Source organism: Gymnoscopelus microlampas (genome assembly GCF_963454915.1).
Source record: "Gymnoscopelus microlampas genome assembly, chromosome: 21".
NCBI lineage: Eukaryota > Metazoa > Chordata > Actinopteri > Myctophiformes > Myctophidae > Gymnoscopelus > Gymnoscopelus microlampas.
The window spans coordinates 30,582,073-30,601,414 of record NC_139958.1 but is presented as its reverse complement, the minus strand read 5'-3'; the positions used below and the strand labels follow the sequence as shown (position 1 = coordinate 30,601,414).

The window sequence follows — 19,342 nt, the reverse complement described above, 5'->3', positions numbered from 1 at the left end:
AGGGGGGAGATGAAGCTCTTACAGCAGAAATAAGGGGACACGTGGTTATGCCCATGTACCCGGATTTTAACCGCATTATGGTATAGGCAAACATGTTCAGACATTTAAAAAAAAATTGGAGAAAATAAATGAATATATACGGTATATATATTTTTTAATTAGCAATAGCTGCTCTACAACCTCACAACGTGTTGCAAGTATAGGGCTTAAATGGTTAACCATTAAATGTATGGCATTTACTGTAGTTGTCACTCTTATCCAGATCAGCTTGCAAATGAGTGAGCAGGTATACCTAGGAGGATCACACACATCTTTGGAACCACACTTTTGCAGAGATCAAACCTATGGCTTGATTGCTGCAACATGGACAGTGACAGTAACTACTAGCTCCAACCCTGGTCCACTGGTCCAATATTCTGAAGTTAACTGCAAACTCCGGCTTGCGTCATGAAAAACATCCATTGTTTGGATGGAGGCCTCCACTAGAGGCATTAAGTGGGCGCATCAAAACCTTTTACCTGTCTTCAGAGCTCGGTTCTATTTCAGAGCATCGACGCACGTTACAGACCATCCGAAATAAGTTGGAGGAATGCAGAAAGGCAACCTCTTTTTATTTCAAACTTATATTGGAGTACTATATATACTGTATATGTGTATGTTTGTTTTCACTTCTTTGATCGTTCTAGGAACACACTTTGAATTTTCCGATTTCTATTTCTTTTCAGTTGACGCATTTAGAGCCGAGTTATTATATCCCTCGGCGTGTTTGCCGTGTGGCCACAGTTTTGCCTATTGGACTTTCATCTTGCCAACTCCTATGTCATTTATAATATTTCTAGTTGTGTCCAAAACAGATCCATTCCCCATTCTGACGTAGGACAGTGATATATTAATCCAAAAGACGAATTTCCCCTCAGTAATCAATAAGCTCTGGTCTTACCTTGGTAAAGGTGAGCAATGTTCAGTAGAAAAGGCTTATATAATATCCTTTCCATGTTTATTTAGCCTATTATTTGGTGGTGGTGAGGTTAAACTGTGTAAACTTCTTATTCTCATTACACGTGAGATCATTACGTTCAGCGGATCCATCGTGCAATTGAGGGACTCTCTTCCAGACAGAACAGATGTACAAGTTGTCAAGGCGATGCGACGCCGACGAAATCTGTATTTTTTGACGAGAGACGAAGTTGAACTTCTTCAGCACGGTGAAGTTGAAGTTGGATATTTCCTGTTGCCTTTTATGGTGTGAATTCTGTGAAATGGGGCAAGCTTGTGATTTTATGATCAGCTGGCAGCCGTCCAGATTCATCATCACATACACATGTGATCCGCACATTACAGATATTCACACAGCCTTTCGTGAATTGCACATCCGTTTTTGCTTGGAGAAAATTATGCACGTCTTTATTCACTTTATTTACACGTTATTTATGACCAGCTTCAAATGGATGTGCATAGGTGGACTCCCTGACGCTCATCAGTAACACTTTCAGTGTGTCAGGTCATTTTTCTAGTTTAACCAGGAACTAGGGAGACCTAAAACACCAGGTGAATGAATCCAGGCTTTCTTTATTTGGAGATCTGGCATTCTCTAATTGGTTTGTTGGATTATCAATTGAAATTTCATCAAGTACAAAGATGGTCCTTGTTGAGATCTATGAGTGAGGACTTTTGATTCATTCAATATTGCTTCTGATAGCTCTGTTTTACAATGTCCCTTTTTTGCTAGTTTTCACTTCCTCGTGTTTCCCTGGGGAATGTAGCAGAGTGCAAGAGGAAATTGAAATCCCTTAACACCACCTGAGCTCTTATTAATCTAGTTGCACTTTATCCAAGATAATCATGGACCTCATTCAAGCCCACAGGTGAATGCAATTAAACTTATAATAGAATACAGGATTTGCTGTACCTTATCAGCTGTCTAAATAGATAACTAATTGTCTTTGCTATCATAATGCTCAGGGTAGTATATTCATCACCATAATCTCCATTTAATATGGTATACCAAATTACCATGGTAGAGCGTGGAACACCAAATTCTCTCTACTTCCAGTTTCTGTTTCCCCTCTTCTTTCCTAAGACATAAAAAAACTGTGTAAAAGCCACTCTAGCCCCCTAGAGCCTGAAAGTGTTGGCTGAAGGCAGTAGAGGAAAGCCCATGGGGTCAACAAAATCAGTAAGGTTCATCTTATAATCTGCAATCTGCCTATTACATTATGACTATAGGTAGGGCTGGGTGATATGGATAACATCAAATATGATATTTTTGACCCAAATACTTATTACATACAGTACATACATATTAGTAATATATACATATTATTTTTCCTTCCAAAAATAGCAAATCTACAACCTCACAATGCATGTGAGCTTGTAGATCTTGACATTTTTGTATATATTGGTTATACTTTTGGTTAAAAGTATAAAATAAAATCAAGAGAACAAAACATATAAAATAGACATTACAATATCCAAAATTCCAGATCTCATTTCGATATTGATAACTAGACTACCAGGCACCAAACTACTCGGTAACAATGCATGTTGGGAAGGACAAGTTGGGAATGCATGCACCACCTGGTTAATCAATACCCGTTGTACCCATTGTCAGAGTACCTGTTGTACCCGTCTGTCTGATTTTTTTTGGGGGGATCAGGACTCAAACCCGCTGTCAGGCTACATTGAGCCTAGGTGCCCGGACCGCTATGCCAGATGTCCGGGCCTGTCTGTGTATCTTTTATGCGCATATATGGAGATCTCTGTATCCGTCTGTTTGCCTGTGTCCCTTTTTTTTACGCCCATTTATGGAGATCCCGGATGTCATCAGTATATGCCCATTTATGGGCATGCCCATATGTTGTAAGATCATACCCAGACCTAAAAATACCCTTTGTTCCCTGGGGTTTATGAATGTGCACAGCAAATTACATGGCAATCCAGAGTAGGTTTTGAGATATTTGTTTGGGGCCGGCATTGTTGGAGTATAGACAGATGGTTGCCATCATTAGAGCCCAGACACTAGCTTTACAAAAAAAAGTAGTGTTGAGAGTCTCTCTTCTAGTGTTGGTTCATTTCATTATCAGTTAACTACAGATACCATAGAAGAAGAAAAAAACTACTTTGGCCTGCAGCTGGTTCTGTAAAGAGAACAAAAAGAGGACGGAGACAAAAGGGTGATATGAGAGGGATGAGAGGATGAAAGGGTGGGGGAGAGGAGGCAGTAATTAGGATGGGGTTTGGTGGTGGTTATATGCATGTACATCATCACCAGAGGGAGAAAAAAAAAGAACAGTAAGAAAGCTTGACAGAAAGAATGAGGTTTTATATTAAAATACATTTGACAAGAGTTGGGAGTCTAGAGATAGCGGAGGAGAGTGTTTCAGCTGCTTGGTTCGGAGTGTTTATGCTGCTATGTCTCCATCTGTGTAGCTGATCCTCATTCTCTAGCTCAGATACAAGAGAGACAGAACAGGATGGTCCTCAGTGCACGGCACTAAACATCTAAAACATTTCTCTTCCTTTCTTCTGTCCTTTTATAATCAGCTAAATCTATTAGTCTGCTAAATCACCTAACCATTATGAACCCTAGTGTCCCTATTATGCCAGCATTTGGTGAAAATAGTTCACGTACAAGCTCACAATGTGTTACATTGTGAGCTTGTGGATTGACAATTTTCAGCATAGATATTTAGTGTAGTGCGAAAACAGGAGGGATTCTAGTAGAGCACTTGGGTTTAAGTTTTTTTAAAACCTATTTTATAATTGATTATTTTATTATTATCTGTTCATTTATATAATCGATTAGTTCGATTAACTGTTGCACCCCTAATCCACAATGCTGTTTTTTTTGCAGCTCGTCATCATGTCCGGCACGGTGTTGCTGGCCTACTATATGGAGTGCACGGATCTGTTCAGTGTGCACGTGCAGGGGTTCTTCTGTAACGACGCTGAGCTGATGAAACCCTACCCGGGTACAGAGGAGTCCAGTTTCATCCCTCCACTCATCCTTTACTGTGTGATCGCGGCTGCACCCACTGCTGTGGTGAGTAAACAAACAATAACTCCATGCCAGGTGTATTGACTACATCCTTTATTGGGGATAGAATTGAGTGTGTCTACAGTATATACTTCGTCCTACTTCGTCTACAACAGTGTCACACAAAAGTAGCAAGAATAGCTACTTTTAACTAGCCAATACTTTTTTCACTATTTTTGAAAAAATAAAATAATTGTCTACCGGTTTTATAAATATTGAACCAATGAAAAGTATTTACAAGAACTTGTGACTAAATAATAACTAAATTGAAACCACTGGAACACAGGTTCTTTTTCAATTTCCTGAAAAGTTGCCGTTTTGGACATACATGGTTTGTGCCCCGAAAGCGACGATATGCTGTTGCTGGAAACTATTACCAAGTTGTTATGTATGTTAAATGTGTTATTTGCCTGTTGTTTACCAACAAAGAGGTGGTACTATGTCATTTACCTTGTGCCTCAGGGTCTCATCAACCTACAGAACTACTGTACTATTTCCCTTTGCTGTCAGTAGGCTGCAGTAGCAGCTTGCAGCAGCCAGATGTCAGTAGTGCTCTTTACCTGTTGAACCATGTATTGACAGACAGGCGCTACACATCTACACCATAACCTCACGGACATGATACTGTCTCCAGGTCAGCTCATGTTTAAAATCCTGTCTGCAAGTGGCAGGTAGGTTATGATGGGCCCTAGCGCTTGTTTGTTACTAGTTATGAAGTGCACACACACACACACACACACACACACACACACACACACACACACACACACACACACACACACACACACACACACACACACACACACACACACACACACAGAGAGTATATGTGGTCCGATTTGACTGCTGAGGTAGGCTATTGAGAGGTCAAAGACGAGGCTATTGCCATGGATAGCGCTCTGATGCAGTAACATAAACAGGTGGTCAATCAAATCAACAAGTCAACTAACTATGGCTTAAAGGTTTACAGATATATAGCTTTTATTGGGAAGAAGAAAAAGCATGCGTCTTGTGTACTCGCCTATTTAAATGGCATTCGACGAGTCTGGTATTGAGCAAAACCCCCGACAATGTCCCTAATGTTCACTGTTACTGCTTTCCTAAAGTTACCTGCTGCATGGTTGTTGCCACCCCACTGAGGGCAGTGATGCTGCTGATCAGTGTTGCCAGATTCTGTGAGAGAAACAAGCAACCAGGTCTAGGAAAACCAGCCCAAAAGAAGTGACTATGTGCCACATGAGCACTTTAACATATACATCAGCTATTTGAAAATAGCGATGCGACGCGTTGTGACGTGTTGTGAGCTTGTAGTTCGGCTATTTTTAAATAAAATATTGCGTGGAAATTATAATAAGCAGATCTGGCAACCCTGCTGCTGATGCCAGTCGAACTACTGCATTGCTGCTGGGTGCTGGTGACTGTCTTTATATATGAAAAGGTAATACAATTTAGGGTGCTTTGTTACCTTCTCCTCCTGTTATTTTCTCTCTTGTCTTTTCATACTGATACTTCTTATGTTTGAAAGGTCAGGTAGCTCGGCTTGAAGTTGTCCACAGCCTGTAAGGTCTTGATGTTCTGATTTTGCGCCTCAACTAGCTACAGTGGGGCAAAAAAGTATTTAGTCAGCCACCATTGTGCAAGTTCTCCCACTTAAAAAGATGAGAGAGGCCTGTAATTTTCATCATAGTTATACATCAACTATGAGAGACAAAATTAGGGGGGAAAATCCAGAAAATCACATTGTCTGATTTTTAAAGAATTTATTTGCATATTATGAGGAAAATAAGTATTTGGTCAATAACAAAAGTTCATCTCAATACTTTGTTATATACCCTTTGTTGGCAATGACAGAGGTCAAACGTTTTCTGTAAGTCTTCACAAGGTTATCACACATTGTTGCTGGTATGTTGGCCCATTCCTCCATGCAGATCTCCTCTAGAGCAGTGATGTTTCGGGGCTGCCGCTGGGCAACACAGACTTTCAACTCCCTCCAAAGATTTTCTATGGGGTTGAGATCTGGAGACTGGCTAGGCCACTCCAGGACCTTGAAATGCTTCTTACGAAGCCACTCCTTCGTTGCCCGGGCGGTGTGTTTGGGATCATGGTCATGCTGAAAGACCCAGCCACGTTTCATCTTCAATGCCCTTGCTGATGGAAGGAGGTTTTCACTCAAAATCTCACGATACATGGCCCCATTCATTATTCCCTTTACACGGATCAGTCGTCCTGGTCCCTTTGCAGAAAAACAGCCCCAAAGCATTATGTTCCCACCCCCATGCTTCACAGTAGGTATGGTGTTCTTTGGTTGCAACTCAGCATTCTTTCTCCTCCAAACACGAGAAGTTGAGTTTCTACCAAAAAGTTCTATTTTGGTTTCATCTGACCATATGACATTCTCCCAATCCTCTTCTGGATCATCCAAATGCTCTCTAGCAAACCTCAGACGGGCCTGGACATCTACTGGCTTAAGCAGGGGGACACGTCTGGCACTACAGGATTTGAGTCCCTGGCGGCGTAGTGTGTTACTGATGGTAGCCTTTGTTACTTTGGTCCCAGCTCTCTGCAGGTCATTCACTAAGTCCCCCCCGTGTGGCTCTGGGATTTTTGCTCACCGTTCTTAAAAAAATATTTAAAAAAATTGATCCTACGGGGTGAGATCTTGCGTGGAGGAATGGGCCAACATACCAGCAACAGTGCGTGGTAACCTTGTGAAGACTTACAGAAAACGTTTGACCTCTGTCATTGCCAACAAAGGGTATATAACAAAGTATTGAGATGAACTTTTGTTATTGACCAAATACTTATTTTCCTCATAATTTGCAAATAAATTCTTTAAAAATCAGACAATGTGATTTTCTGGATTTTTTTCCCTAATTTTGTCTCTCATAGTTGATGTATAACTATGATGAAAATTACAGGCCTCTCTCATCTTTTTAAGTGGGAAAACTTGCACAATGGTGGCTGACTAAATACTTTTTTGCCCCACTGTATATCGTATCCTCTCACCATATGATTAAATAGTCATTGGACAACAACAACATACATTACATATTACCCAACAGTCGTCGTTTCATATCTGTAAATGCCAAACATAGCATAGAACATTTGAAATGTTTACTTAATTTGATAGTTCATTCATAGTTTTTATAGTTTATGTAGAATGAGCATTTAATTAATTTTTTAAAAACATGAAATCCACTTATTCATTCTTTGAACACAGGTGTTCTACTTCCAACGGTCCTGTTTTCCACCCAACACATTATTGGAGAGGGCCCCACAGGCCACAGTGCAACCGCATTCCCTGCATTGTTGCTCTTGCCTGTCTGCCATTTCTACATTTACAATTAAAGCAATACATATACGTTTGCAAGTTTGGCACAGTAGTGTTTCTTTTTGGCCGCAAGCGGTACATTCCTGGTGCTTTCATTGTCTCCGCCAGGCCGAAAGGCATGGCCAAGACTGTTTTGCACCCTGTCTGTCTGTCCGTCCCTCCGTTCGTCCGTCCGTCCGTGTGTGGTTCTGTCTGTGAACAGCTTATCTCCGGCACCATTGGCTGGATCGCAGCGAAACTGTGCACGCACACTCCCTGGATGCCAGAGCAGAACCTCTGCCCGAAATTTTTCTCATGGGCCTGTTATAGAGTAGTTATACAGTTTTGCTAAAAATAAATTTGACAGTACTCCTACAGATTTTGTCCAAACATCACGCAAATCTTATTTTTAGTCATTAAACCAAACGGGTCTTTCAGATTTTTCATATTCCATCCTAATAGGCTAAGATTGGCTTCCAAAGTTTGCAGGAGTGCTCCGTTTTGAACAATATGCCTCAAATCATGAACACAGCGTGCGATTTCCGTGAACTTTTGCAAGCACATCATTCCCACTATGCTGAGAAAGAAAATGTTCAAATCAGCCTCATGGTGGCGCTATAACAGGCCGATATGCATTTTTACCTATGACTGCACCGATCTGTGTAAAACTTTGTGTTTGGGTTATGTGCACTTCCTAGAGGCCAACGACAAACCTTTGCCCTGCATTTTTCACATCTGCCTTTTATAGTGCCACCAGGAGGCCGACTTATGTAAAACACATGTTTTGATATTACTCCTTCAGATTTTATCCAAATTTCATGCACATCGGTACACATGATCTCTATAGTCATGTGATCAAGACAAAACTGTTTATTTCTTTTTCTCATATTCCATTCTGATGATCTCTAGTCATGTGATCAAGACAAAACTATTTATTTTCTTTTTCTCATATTCCATTCTGATTGGCTAAGATTGACATCTAATGTTTGCAGGAGTGGCCGTTTGAACAAAATGCCGCAAACCATGAAGGCAGTGTCCGATGGCGGTTTTCGCACTACGTTTAGGAACAAATGTCACCCTTTTAACATTACCCTATTATAGTGCCACCAGGAGGCTTATTTTTGCAAAACATTTTTTTAAATAATATATAATATATAATTCCAAACACTGAAGTGATCAAGATAACTCCGTCCAATTTTTCATATTCCATCCTGATTGGCGCATTCCCAACATTGCTGGCCCACAATAAACTACCTGACCTGGCCTCTCTAGTTCAGCTTTCAATCCATTTCCAATGAATCTCCTTCCTGTGTTGCAACAGTTTGAGCAACCAAAATCAATACTTCTCCATCCAGAGAACACAGCAAGACTTTTAAAGTGATACTATACGCTGTCATTGAATCGTGAAGACTGCAGGGATTTCTTTCTACCCTGAAGCAAATCAGACGGCTCTTTGTCTCAGGCTCCAAGAAATTCACACTCTTTCGGTCGTAATTGGTAGACCCAAACGCCAACCATGGCACTAAACCTAATCTTAAACATTTCCAATATAAAGCTAAACATTAGAGGTTTTTTGGTGTGGTATACAACCTGAGAGCAAGTGTTGCTGAAAAGCTGGATTCAAGACAAGAAAGTTCCATAACCAAAAAGGCTGGTTGCACCATAAAATGTATAGATTGTTTGCAAACAAGCTGCCAGAGATGGTTATCAGTGTCTGTACTTCTCCCTGCCTGTACCTGCTGACTTGAGCCGCCCGGGGCAGCGGAGGTCTTGCTGGACCACATACTGTGTATTACGAGGGTGTCATTCATACCTAGGACACAACCATCTAGCGGAATCCGGCAGTGCTGAAATTGTGAAGTGTGAATTTGCCGCTAGGCTTACTTAAGTATCAACACAAAAGTCAGTCTAATCACTGTTAATAACAACCGCACATGTACAGCAACAGATGGTGCTTCAGGTCATAAAAAATAAGCGAAGGAATAGACTATAATTATAAAACCGGAAGATGCATGAAACCTTACCAAATAAAAACTGGTCTGTAGAAACACCACAGCATATAAAGAACAGTCCCTTTGGTCTCAGCGGGCCATTTGAATCAATCAATGTTGTGACACTTGCCAACACAGGGATTCAGCGCCATGGTCAGTGACATACAATGACCACTATTATCAGCATAAGGATATGAAACTCACCAACATGTGTACATTAACACAAATCTAGGTTATATTAGTTAAGCATTCCTTAAACCCAAATCAATAGGCTCTATGGAAAGCAGCCATATTGGGAATGAATTGGGCCCCTTCCTTACTTCCTTCACGGGTGTTACCAATCTTGCTACCATAATTGACGGCCACAGTCATGGAGTGTACACGAGTGTATGGGCTCAATGGCCAAGCAGACACATGGCCCAACTAACTCCACATTTTCCCCCAAAATTCCTCAATATTCTGCCTGTCAAACCAGCTGCTTCGCATCCCATCACTGTACTTGCAGGATGTACAATTAATATCAAACGCATTATGCTCCAATACTTATGCAAATCACTTCGCCAACTCAAAATTCACGTCCGGGTGTTTCTTTTCACCAGCCAATCATCGTGCACCTTCGTTGCCGAGCCCCAACAGCGCACCTCCCCCACACAGCACAAAGAACGACACAACAGATCTACAAGCTAACAACGCCTTGCGCGTCTACGTGTTGTTGCCTTGCAAATCCACAAGTGACCACCCTTTCACGTTGCCACGTCCGTTGCCACGTCGCGCTGACGTACGCTAAACAAGCGCTGCCGTGCGCACTATGCGAACGAGCCCAAAGGCGCGCAAAAATAAGCCGACCATTGCTTAGACACAAAGTCAGACCTGGCAACGCAGCCTACGCCAATCATGTGTGAGAGATCTACAAGCTATGGGGTAGAGACGCCGTGTGCCATGCACCGTATCTTAGCAACAACGAAAGCGCTCACTCTCATTGGTCCTGTCACGCTAAGAGCAGTTTCCAGACAATGGCATCGCAGAGAGCTTGCTGTAGTGTTTACATATATCTATGGCTGTAGCCATCAGTCAGTCGCAGCGACGACGGACAGGGCGCTGTGATAGTTGCCATGTAGCTAACGCTAACGTGGTTGTCATACCTGCAGCGGCTGTGCAATCACTTTGTCAACAATATTCGTGTGGTGAATGTTATTATTGCTGCTCCGTTAGTCCATTTCAGATGATGTATGTTGTGGTATGTAACGTAATGGCAGGACCGCCCCGTGCAACGCACGTTTAGGCTGCATTATGTTGTAATTTCAGATCATTTCGGTCCGATTAGGGCAGTGGCTATCCCCCCCCCCCCCCCTACATCATATTTGAACTGGGGACCCCCCCATTTTGTTTGACTCCGTTCCACAAGTCAATATTGTGAAAATAGCAGATCTACAAGCTCACCACCCCCACGTTGAGAGGCGTTGTGAGCTTGCAGATCGGCTATTTTCAACATGTTTGCCTCTTTCTTATATTATTTGACAATGTGCCCAATGTTTTACAGTATAGTTTGTTGACTACTTTTGTTGCAGTAATGGTCTTTTCCTTTACTTTAGCTTTTTCATTGTCTCCGCCAGGCCGAAAGCCATGGCGCCAGAGTATGTTTTACCCCCTGTCCGTCCGTCTGTGGATAGCTAATCTCCCGCATCGTTGGCTTGCTCGCAGCGAAACTGTGCACACACTCCCTGGATGCCAATTCAGAACCTCTGCCCCCATTTCAATACACGCCGTCTCCGTTTGTAGGTGTGTGTGTGTGCGCGCGCACACGGAAATTACTTCAACGCGCGTGTGTGTGTGTGTGTGTGTGTGTGTGTGTGTGTGTGTGCAGTACTGTGCGTCTTCTGATTATTAAAAGACGCATCCAACTCACCATTCGTGTGTCCACATGCACTGTTGTGCAAACACACAAAAACAGCCGCCATCTCCACACACATTCCTTGTGTGTGTGTGTGTGTACGCGCGCAACAACACACAAACGGCCGCCATTTTGACCAGATTGTACAGGGTCACACATTTCCGTATAACACCCGCCACCGAAAAGATGTATGATGACTCATTGTATTATTATTTGATTATTAGATAATGATTATACATGCCCCATGATTATTATAAGATCATATATCTTAATCAAATATTATAATCATATGATATAATTAATCATCATAACTTATTAATACTCATAATAAAATAACAATATTAAATAACAATATATTGCCCATTTCCCCCCAGCCATTTCGCCATTTAGATATGTATATATATATATATAGAGAGAGATAGATAGAGAGATAGATAGATAGATAGATAGATAGATAGATAGATAGATATCCAGTAAAGTGCAGTACTTGAGCACATGTAGTTATTTACTCACCTCTGTAATTTAATTCATGACTCCCAGGATCCATTCTCTTTTGGACTCCTCTTAGGACATGCTTATGTCTCCTACAGACTACGATAGGCTACTTCACAGGTCACACTTGGACCATTGATAGGCAGGAGTAGGCAGCTTTAGCTTTGTAAAAGGTGTGAATGGGCCAGCCAATGTATCACTTCAGTAACGTCACTGGCGGCCGGCGGCTGTGTCTATTGTTGTCGGAGCAGAATTCATTTTCCTGGCAAATCTTCACTGACCGGGCCATGGCCCCACTAGCCCTCATGACGCTACGCCAGTGATCGGCGCTGCCAAGTGGTCTCTACGTGGGCGTGGGCGCTACGTGGGCGTGGACGCTACGTGGGCGTGGGCGCTAGATGTGAGGCCGGCGCAGCCGGCCGAACTTCTAGTTATACTAATTAAGGCTCTCTTCCATTTAGTGTGGCATAGTGGTTGTCTTATTTTCAAGGACCCCCATAACTCTGAGAGTGTACAAATGGATTACGGATCCATTTGGTTCCATTTGTACACTCTCAGAGTTACACACCCACCATAAGGGGCCATTTAGGAACCAAAATGGAGTGTTTCTGTGAGCAAACATGCACGATATCAGCACCCGACCAGAATGGAACAGAGCCTTCATTAGTATCATTGGTAACACCTGTGAAGGAAGTAAGAAGAGGCCCAATTTCTTTCCAATATGGCTGCTGTGCATAGAGCCTATTCTGCATTAGAATAGGCTACTGGAAAGCAATATCTATGCTAGACTAGAGCCTTGTCTTACCTTTCAGAAGTGCTTTCATTTGGTCTTCTTTGTTGAAAGGATCTTGATTATGTCTTTAACATCCAATGCATTAAGAATGTCATGCCCAGTGAACATCACTGTGAGGTTATGTTTTGGGATATTTATCTTTGCCAGGCTGAAGGCCAGGGACAGACATGTCTGCTTTCACGTGTGTCTGTGTGTGTTTTTGTCTGGGTTTTCGCGGCTAATCTCGCAAACTACTTGACAATCAGTGGGAAACGTTTTGTGCACGCTGCCTGATAGGGTAGCCCATTGAAGACAATTCGCCAACATCAACTACTGTACTGTACTGTATGTTATTTAATATTTTTTGTGGATGCAATACGTCAGACCTACTGTCCCTCCAGGCTATAGGATATATGGGGTGAGTGGAACTAGCCCACACACACACAGCAACCAACAGAACGCACACAGACAGACACACATAGAGACCACAGTTAACTATGACATGTGCATATGCGTACTCACACACATTGCGCCACATGGCGGGCGTGTGCGCGCTGCCCGCAACACAATCAGTCAGAGAGACTGCAGGACTGACCTGCACACATGTGCATGCACACGGGCCAGCTCATAATGCATTGGGATACCGTCGTACGATGGAGTATAATTAGGCACTTACCCTGCTTCCTAATTCCACTTTCCTCCATTAAAGCAACTCACAGACAGAAGAGCAATGTGTGAGAGAGATGGAGAGAGAGATGCAAACCGCCTTTGACAGGATTCATACATTCAAGTGCTCTGATTAATACATGTATTATTTTCTATTGAAACTTGAAGCTTTATCTTGTTGTCAGTCTGCCTTTCTGGGGCTATTGCAGGGCAAAATCCATGCATTTTATATCACAAAGATCAGTCTCTTCATGCTGGTCTGGTGGGATTACAATCGGCAGCCAATTTTCTGATATGCCTAAGCAAGCATGTATTGTCGTACTACTACTGTGATGCATTATTAACTGTGCATATTGTTTGCGGTCAGTGCATGACAGCTGTTATGAACATAATGACATTGTCCTCCACGCTTGTTAAAACAAGTGTAACAGTTGGTCAAATATTAGCCTTTCCAAGCCATAGGCCCCCCCGCCGCCTATGAGCATCAGACAGTGTAAGTGTTGTTATTGGGGCGTGACTCCTGGTACTTGGATCATGCTGTGCAGAAGAAACTTATCTAACATTGTTACATGCAACATTATTTTCTGTCATACGATGCTGCTTCGCAAAACAGCTACATTGGTTCCACCAGTGTACAGTAGCTCTGTGTGCTCCATTGCTCAATCAATACCGCTATCAGTTTTATGGTCCACTATTACATCTCATCTAAAAACACATTATCAACACACATACACAGTACAGATTCGAATCGATGCAATACTGCCCTACTGCCGCATAACGTGCAATCATTTTACCCACACAGTGTTTTCTATACAAGTGCAGCGCCTGAATGTCACATTCTGTGTCTTACACGGTACATTGGACTAATGCAAAAGCAAAAAGGAGGGTAGTTCCATGCTTTGGAAACGGCAACATTACATAGTCCTGCTTAGGACACCAGGCCTGGCGGAGATCTGCGCTCCGCGGAGCGCCACTTCCTAGTTGATAGCCTATTATTACTCTTACTTTTATTTAGGCTAAATTTAGACTGAAATTAGTGGAAAGCTTGCACAAGATCATTTCACCCACTCTTATACCTGGTGTAAACAAGGGTTCCATTCATCTCAATAAGTCCACTGCCGACATACTCACCTCGTTATTCTGCACATTCAGCAGTGAGGTTAATGATTGTTCCTTCTTGTTCAGTTTTTTTTCTTTTACCCATTCAATCCAGGAATGCATCTGTGCCATTTTAAGATTTATTTGGCTATTAAAAAAATAGCAGATATACAAGCTCATATCTGCAAATCTTTGAATATATATATCAATATATGTATATATTTTTAAAGCGAACATATGTAACTCAAATCTTTACTCTAGGGATTCTACAAATGTCTTCTAAATCCGAACAGTTTTTTAGAAAAAACGTATGTTGCTATAATATCAGTGGTTTTTCATTTTTCAACTTTTTCATGTCAAGGACCCCCAAAATGATATGTATTTGTCTGCGGACCCCCCTCCCCCATCTCAAAATATTTTGTTCCAGGGACCCCCAGGAGCAAAGATTTTTGTAAAAAAGTATATATTCAAAGATTTGCAACCATTTTCATTTAAAAAAAATCAAAAATAGCAGATCTACAAGCTCATAGCACGCCACTCTATGCCGCGCTATGAGCTTGTAAATCTGCTATTTTTGAATAGCCAAAGAAATTTTAAAAATGACACAGATGCGATCCCGGTTTTAATGGGTTAATCCTTCCTTATCACAGACGTCTTTTTCTCATCTCTCAACACTTTTCTTTCATGTTGCACCACTCAAACTTTTTCCTTATCTGACGCTTTGACAGCGCACTGAGAGCAGCCTCTGCTTCACTTGTCACGCACGAGTATGGGTGTAGGCCACAGCCTCCCTTTGCTGTTGCACACCTTGTGTCTGTTCACGCGTCGTCAGCCACAAACATGAATATCAATTGATGAGGTTTTATGTAGAGGTGGGAAAAGGAGCGGACCAAGTATAGAGCCCCGGTGCGACCCCGATAAGACCCCCGGTATATTGAGATAAGATGTTCTGCTTTATGTCAAAGGCAGACTAAACAGACTGTAGTTCTGTTAGACGCTTGATCTAATTAACACATTAACTGCTATAACTAAAACTAAAACAAAAACTTCCATCCCCGTGCCAGCGTTTTTTTAACCGTATATTGACGATCCACAGAGAGCCACGGGAGCCGCGATGTGTACACGGATGTAAACAAAGGGTGTCTGGGGGGTGGGGGAGGGTCTCCTCTATCCATCGGAACAAAAATGTTGTAACCGCGATAGGCCATTTTGTTGCTATCACACGTTGAATAAGGCTCGTTTTCACTAAAAAAAGAAGAAATCCGAGCTAGATGTGTTTTTCTACAACTCATAACATAGGAGTGGAAGTGACATTTTTTGGGATGACGCCACATCCGTCCATTCGTTCTCTCAGAGTCGAGGGATCATTCCTAAGTTAGAGCCTCTTGTGGATTATTTTGTTTGGCAGGCAATGTGTTAAGAACCATTATAGAATTAGTGAGATTTTCAATCAGTCAGTCGGTCAAACAGACAGACAGACAGACACTCAGACAGACAGAAATGAACGAGCTAAAGGTGTTGTGTTAATGTGTGCGATTTCTATTGTTTCTTACTCCTTAACACTTCTTAATAAAACAGTGACACAGCAAAAACATCAACTCATCTTGCTAGTGTAATAATACATATCTTGGTGCATTATGCTAATTCAGTAAGTTCACTGTATCTTCATTCCTCCATTTGCCAATTAGAGACTTGACATCTACAATTAATGGGTTTACCAATTGGAACGTTACGTATTGACTAGAGTGGCAGATAATTATAGGGTAATAGTTTATAAGCCATGACTTGTGAGTACTCTGGCACACATTATCCCCTCTCTCACTTTTATCCTCTCTGTCATTCCCTACTGTGTGCTACCGAATAAATCGGAAGTGCCATTAAAATGATCTTTAAAAAAGAAGAATTGCATGGGAAGTGACAGGTTGGGGTTGTTGTTATTTGGCACAAAGTATCGCAAGTTTTAAATCCTTTCCATATGAACGTACACCCTGCTCCCCTCCAGGTAGGTAAAACACTGAATTTGCAACCATTGCAATTTCACAATTGCTAGGGAGTTCTTCCAGAGGTTCTGCAGAGGTTGCCCCTGGTCTATAAGGGTGCTAATCATTATTATAATAATTAATAAAACAATACATGACAGTGTCAAGATGTTAGTATGTCAGAAATTGATGTATGTATTGTTTATTTTAGTCAATTACATTCATTCCAATGCTCATTAGCTTCACAAGTTAAAGAACAACTAAAATAATGGGTTTCTCAGTTTATATCTAAAGGAGATGATGAGTAACTATCCACCGCTCTCCCTCCTATTCTTCCCTCAGTCCTTGCCTCTGTCCCTCCCTCCCTTCTCTCTCTTTCTGTCCGTTTCTCCATCCCTCCTTCTTTATCGCCCTCACTGTCTCTTGCCCTCCCTGCTTGGGTTGTCTCTGATGTTCTCTCATGGAAACGATATCCCAAACTTTCTAATATTGCCCTTTGAGACTGAGAGTGCTGTGTCAGGTAGTTTAGTGTGTGACACTATAGGTCGCACTCTCTTGCCCTCCACATGCGTCATAAACCCTGGGAACAGCAGCCAATCAGAGTGAATGATGACAGGGCTGGGACGGTGGCCAATTAGTGGAGACGAAGTGATTCATGCAGAATGTTTCACATGACTACACCGGTAGAAGGTGAAGCCGGTGTGTTGGCGCTCAAAGCCTGTTATTTATGACTTAGACGAAAAAGTCGCTCGACAAACAATGAGCCAACCCGTTGTCTGTTGAAAATACATCATTTTGGACATGTTGCATGACTTTTTTTCACCGGTAGCATAAATTACCATAAAGCCATTTCAGCCAGACACCTGAACCACAGCTCATTCACCCACTGAGTAATAAAAACCACTACTGCTCTTGGAGTCATTCATAGCCATTTTGAGAAGTCACTTCTCCTGCATGAATAATGCATCCTTAAAGGTGCCTACTTCTAAGTGATATTTCTTCGTTAAAACGAAACGCTTTGTTAAAAGGTTAAAGCTCCAATTGTTTTGATAGTAATTATTTGATTTCTATAGACTATCTCTTCAGCTCTTTAATCATCACCAATTTCATTCAATCAGGCAAGGGAACCCATTTATCAGCTTCCAATTCCTATTTTGTCTGTTAATTTTTTGTTTCATAATTTCCAATTTCACTTGTTTATCCTGTATCTTGTATGAGTTCTCACTCCTGATTGGACGAAATTGCTATTCGACCGAAACATTTATTTTATGTTTACTAAAGAGATGGAGAGAGTCCTGTTGCTGAACAAACACTCTATAGCAATGATTACTATGGGAATAGAGCTATGTTGCACAAGAAAACATGGAACCGCATATTTATTTGGTGAATATTATACATGAGAATCTACATACAGTTTACCAGACACTTCTTTTCAGCTTTATGGCCTGGAAAACTTATTTTTCTGAGAAGCTGCCAAACTACTGCCAGCAGCATGTGGTAAAGAGTTTCTAGAATGTCTGCAAATCTGTCAGTTTGGACCTTCCCGAAATATACCAGTGAATTATTTTGTGGTCTGCATTTATATAGTGCCTTTTTCAAACGTGCTATATGTGTTATGTTCACATATCCACACACCAGTGGGGGAGGCAGCCATGCAAGGCACCAACCTGCAACATCAGGAGAAGTTAGCGGTTCATTGCCTCACTCAAAGACACTTCCACCTGATGCCAGGAGGAGTGGGGATCACACCAGGAACCTTCCGTTTCCCAGGCAACCGCTCTACCTTTTGAAACACAGCTGCACAATCTAGTGTTTCCTCTCACAGATTAAGATTAAGATAACATGAGATTAGATGAAGCTTTATTGATCTCCCGGAGGGATATTCACAGTGGTAGACAAAGTACTCAAATTCTTTACTTAAGTAAAAGTATCAATACTGTGGTGACATTTTTTTTTACATTAGTAAAAATAAACATAAAATAAAGTAGTAGTAGTAGTAGTAATAATAGATGATAGTAATAATAACACATGTCTTATATAGCATTTATCAAAACAAAGTGGCTACTAGGCCTCCTGTTTCCCTCTACACATAATCTCTTCGCTGAACATAGCTAAATCTACAAGCTTTTGAGATGGTAAATTGGCTATTTTGGCTGAATGTCCTCCCCAGAATACAGGCGCTTGGGATCGTGTGGTTAATCCTCTCACCTTGAACACAGGAACTATGTCAGCAAAACTTGTAGATTGGTTTATAAACCTGTCACATAAAGACAATCAATAGACAGTAAATTCTGACAGTGTATTTATCTCTGAGAGTGAATTGATCCTCGAGTGTTTGTAGACGTCCATGAGGAAGGAAATGGAATGTTAAACCTGACCGTTGTGGGCAGATTTATGGGTCCAAATCATGCACGTTATTATACATCAGACACTTTGAGGCCGTCTTTCTCAAAACAATTGGTGACTATAAATTGCACCTGTTATGTCCCCTGTGTTTTGTTCTGTTTGCATTATGGAAATAATACCGACTTGGTTGGAAGTCTATTTTTTTATTGATGGACCTCCATTTAGGCTATAAAGGGTAAATTGCTGAATGTGCATGCTCTTTTACAACACCGTTTTTACGATCACACAGTTGCCCAACACACAACACCACCATTACATTAAAATCAACTCTATAGTGTGGTTAAAAACGTAGACAATTTCGTTAATGTGCAATAGCGTTTTCCCTGCTCTTGACAATGGACTTAAATTCTCCTGAATAAATCTGGTTATTCTGACCATGTGTGGGTCTTGATCAGTAACAGCCAGCTGATTTTTTTTTTGGTGTGCAGCTGATACAAAAATATCTATCACAGATTGATGCGTAGGTGCAGTGCACAGATAAGTTTGTGTACGAATATCAAACATCATTGTCCACATTTACTGACAAGTCCTGAGACATATTTTTTGAGGATTACACCCACAACGATCAATATAAAATATAAATATATAAAACATTTATATGTATTTTTGAAAGCTGTCTTTGCTGCATCTTCTCAGACCATATATAGCAGGTTGTCATGGATCAACCCAGAAGTTCTTTTGCTGTTTTCAGGAGGCATGGT

The 19,342-nt window shown here is 41.4% G+C and overlaps 1 protein-coding gene across 2 annotated transcripts in view; it reads left to right on the top strand.

The window, feature by feature from the left end:
• Window positions 1–19,342, top strand: part of plppr1 (phospholipid phosphatase related 1) — a 74,701-nt gene that overhangs the window by 31,791 nt on the left and 23,568 nt on the right. For both annotated transcript variants that reach the window (XM_084046903.1, XM_084046902.1), the window contains exon 3: window positions 3,854–4,042. In XM_084046903.1, the coding sequence (XP_083903029.1) occupies window positions 3,854–4,042 (189 nt within the window). The remainder of the gene's footprint in view (window positions 1–3,853; window positions 4,043–19,342) is intronic.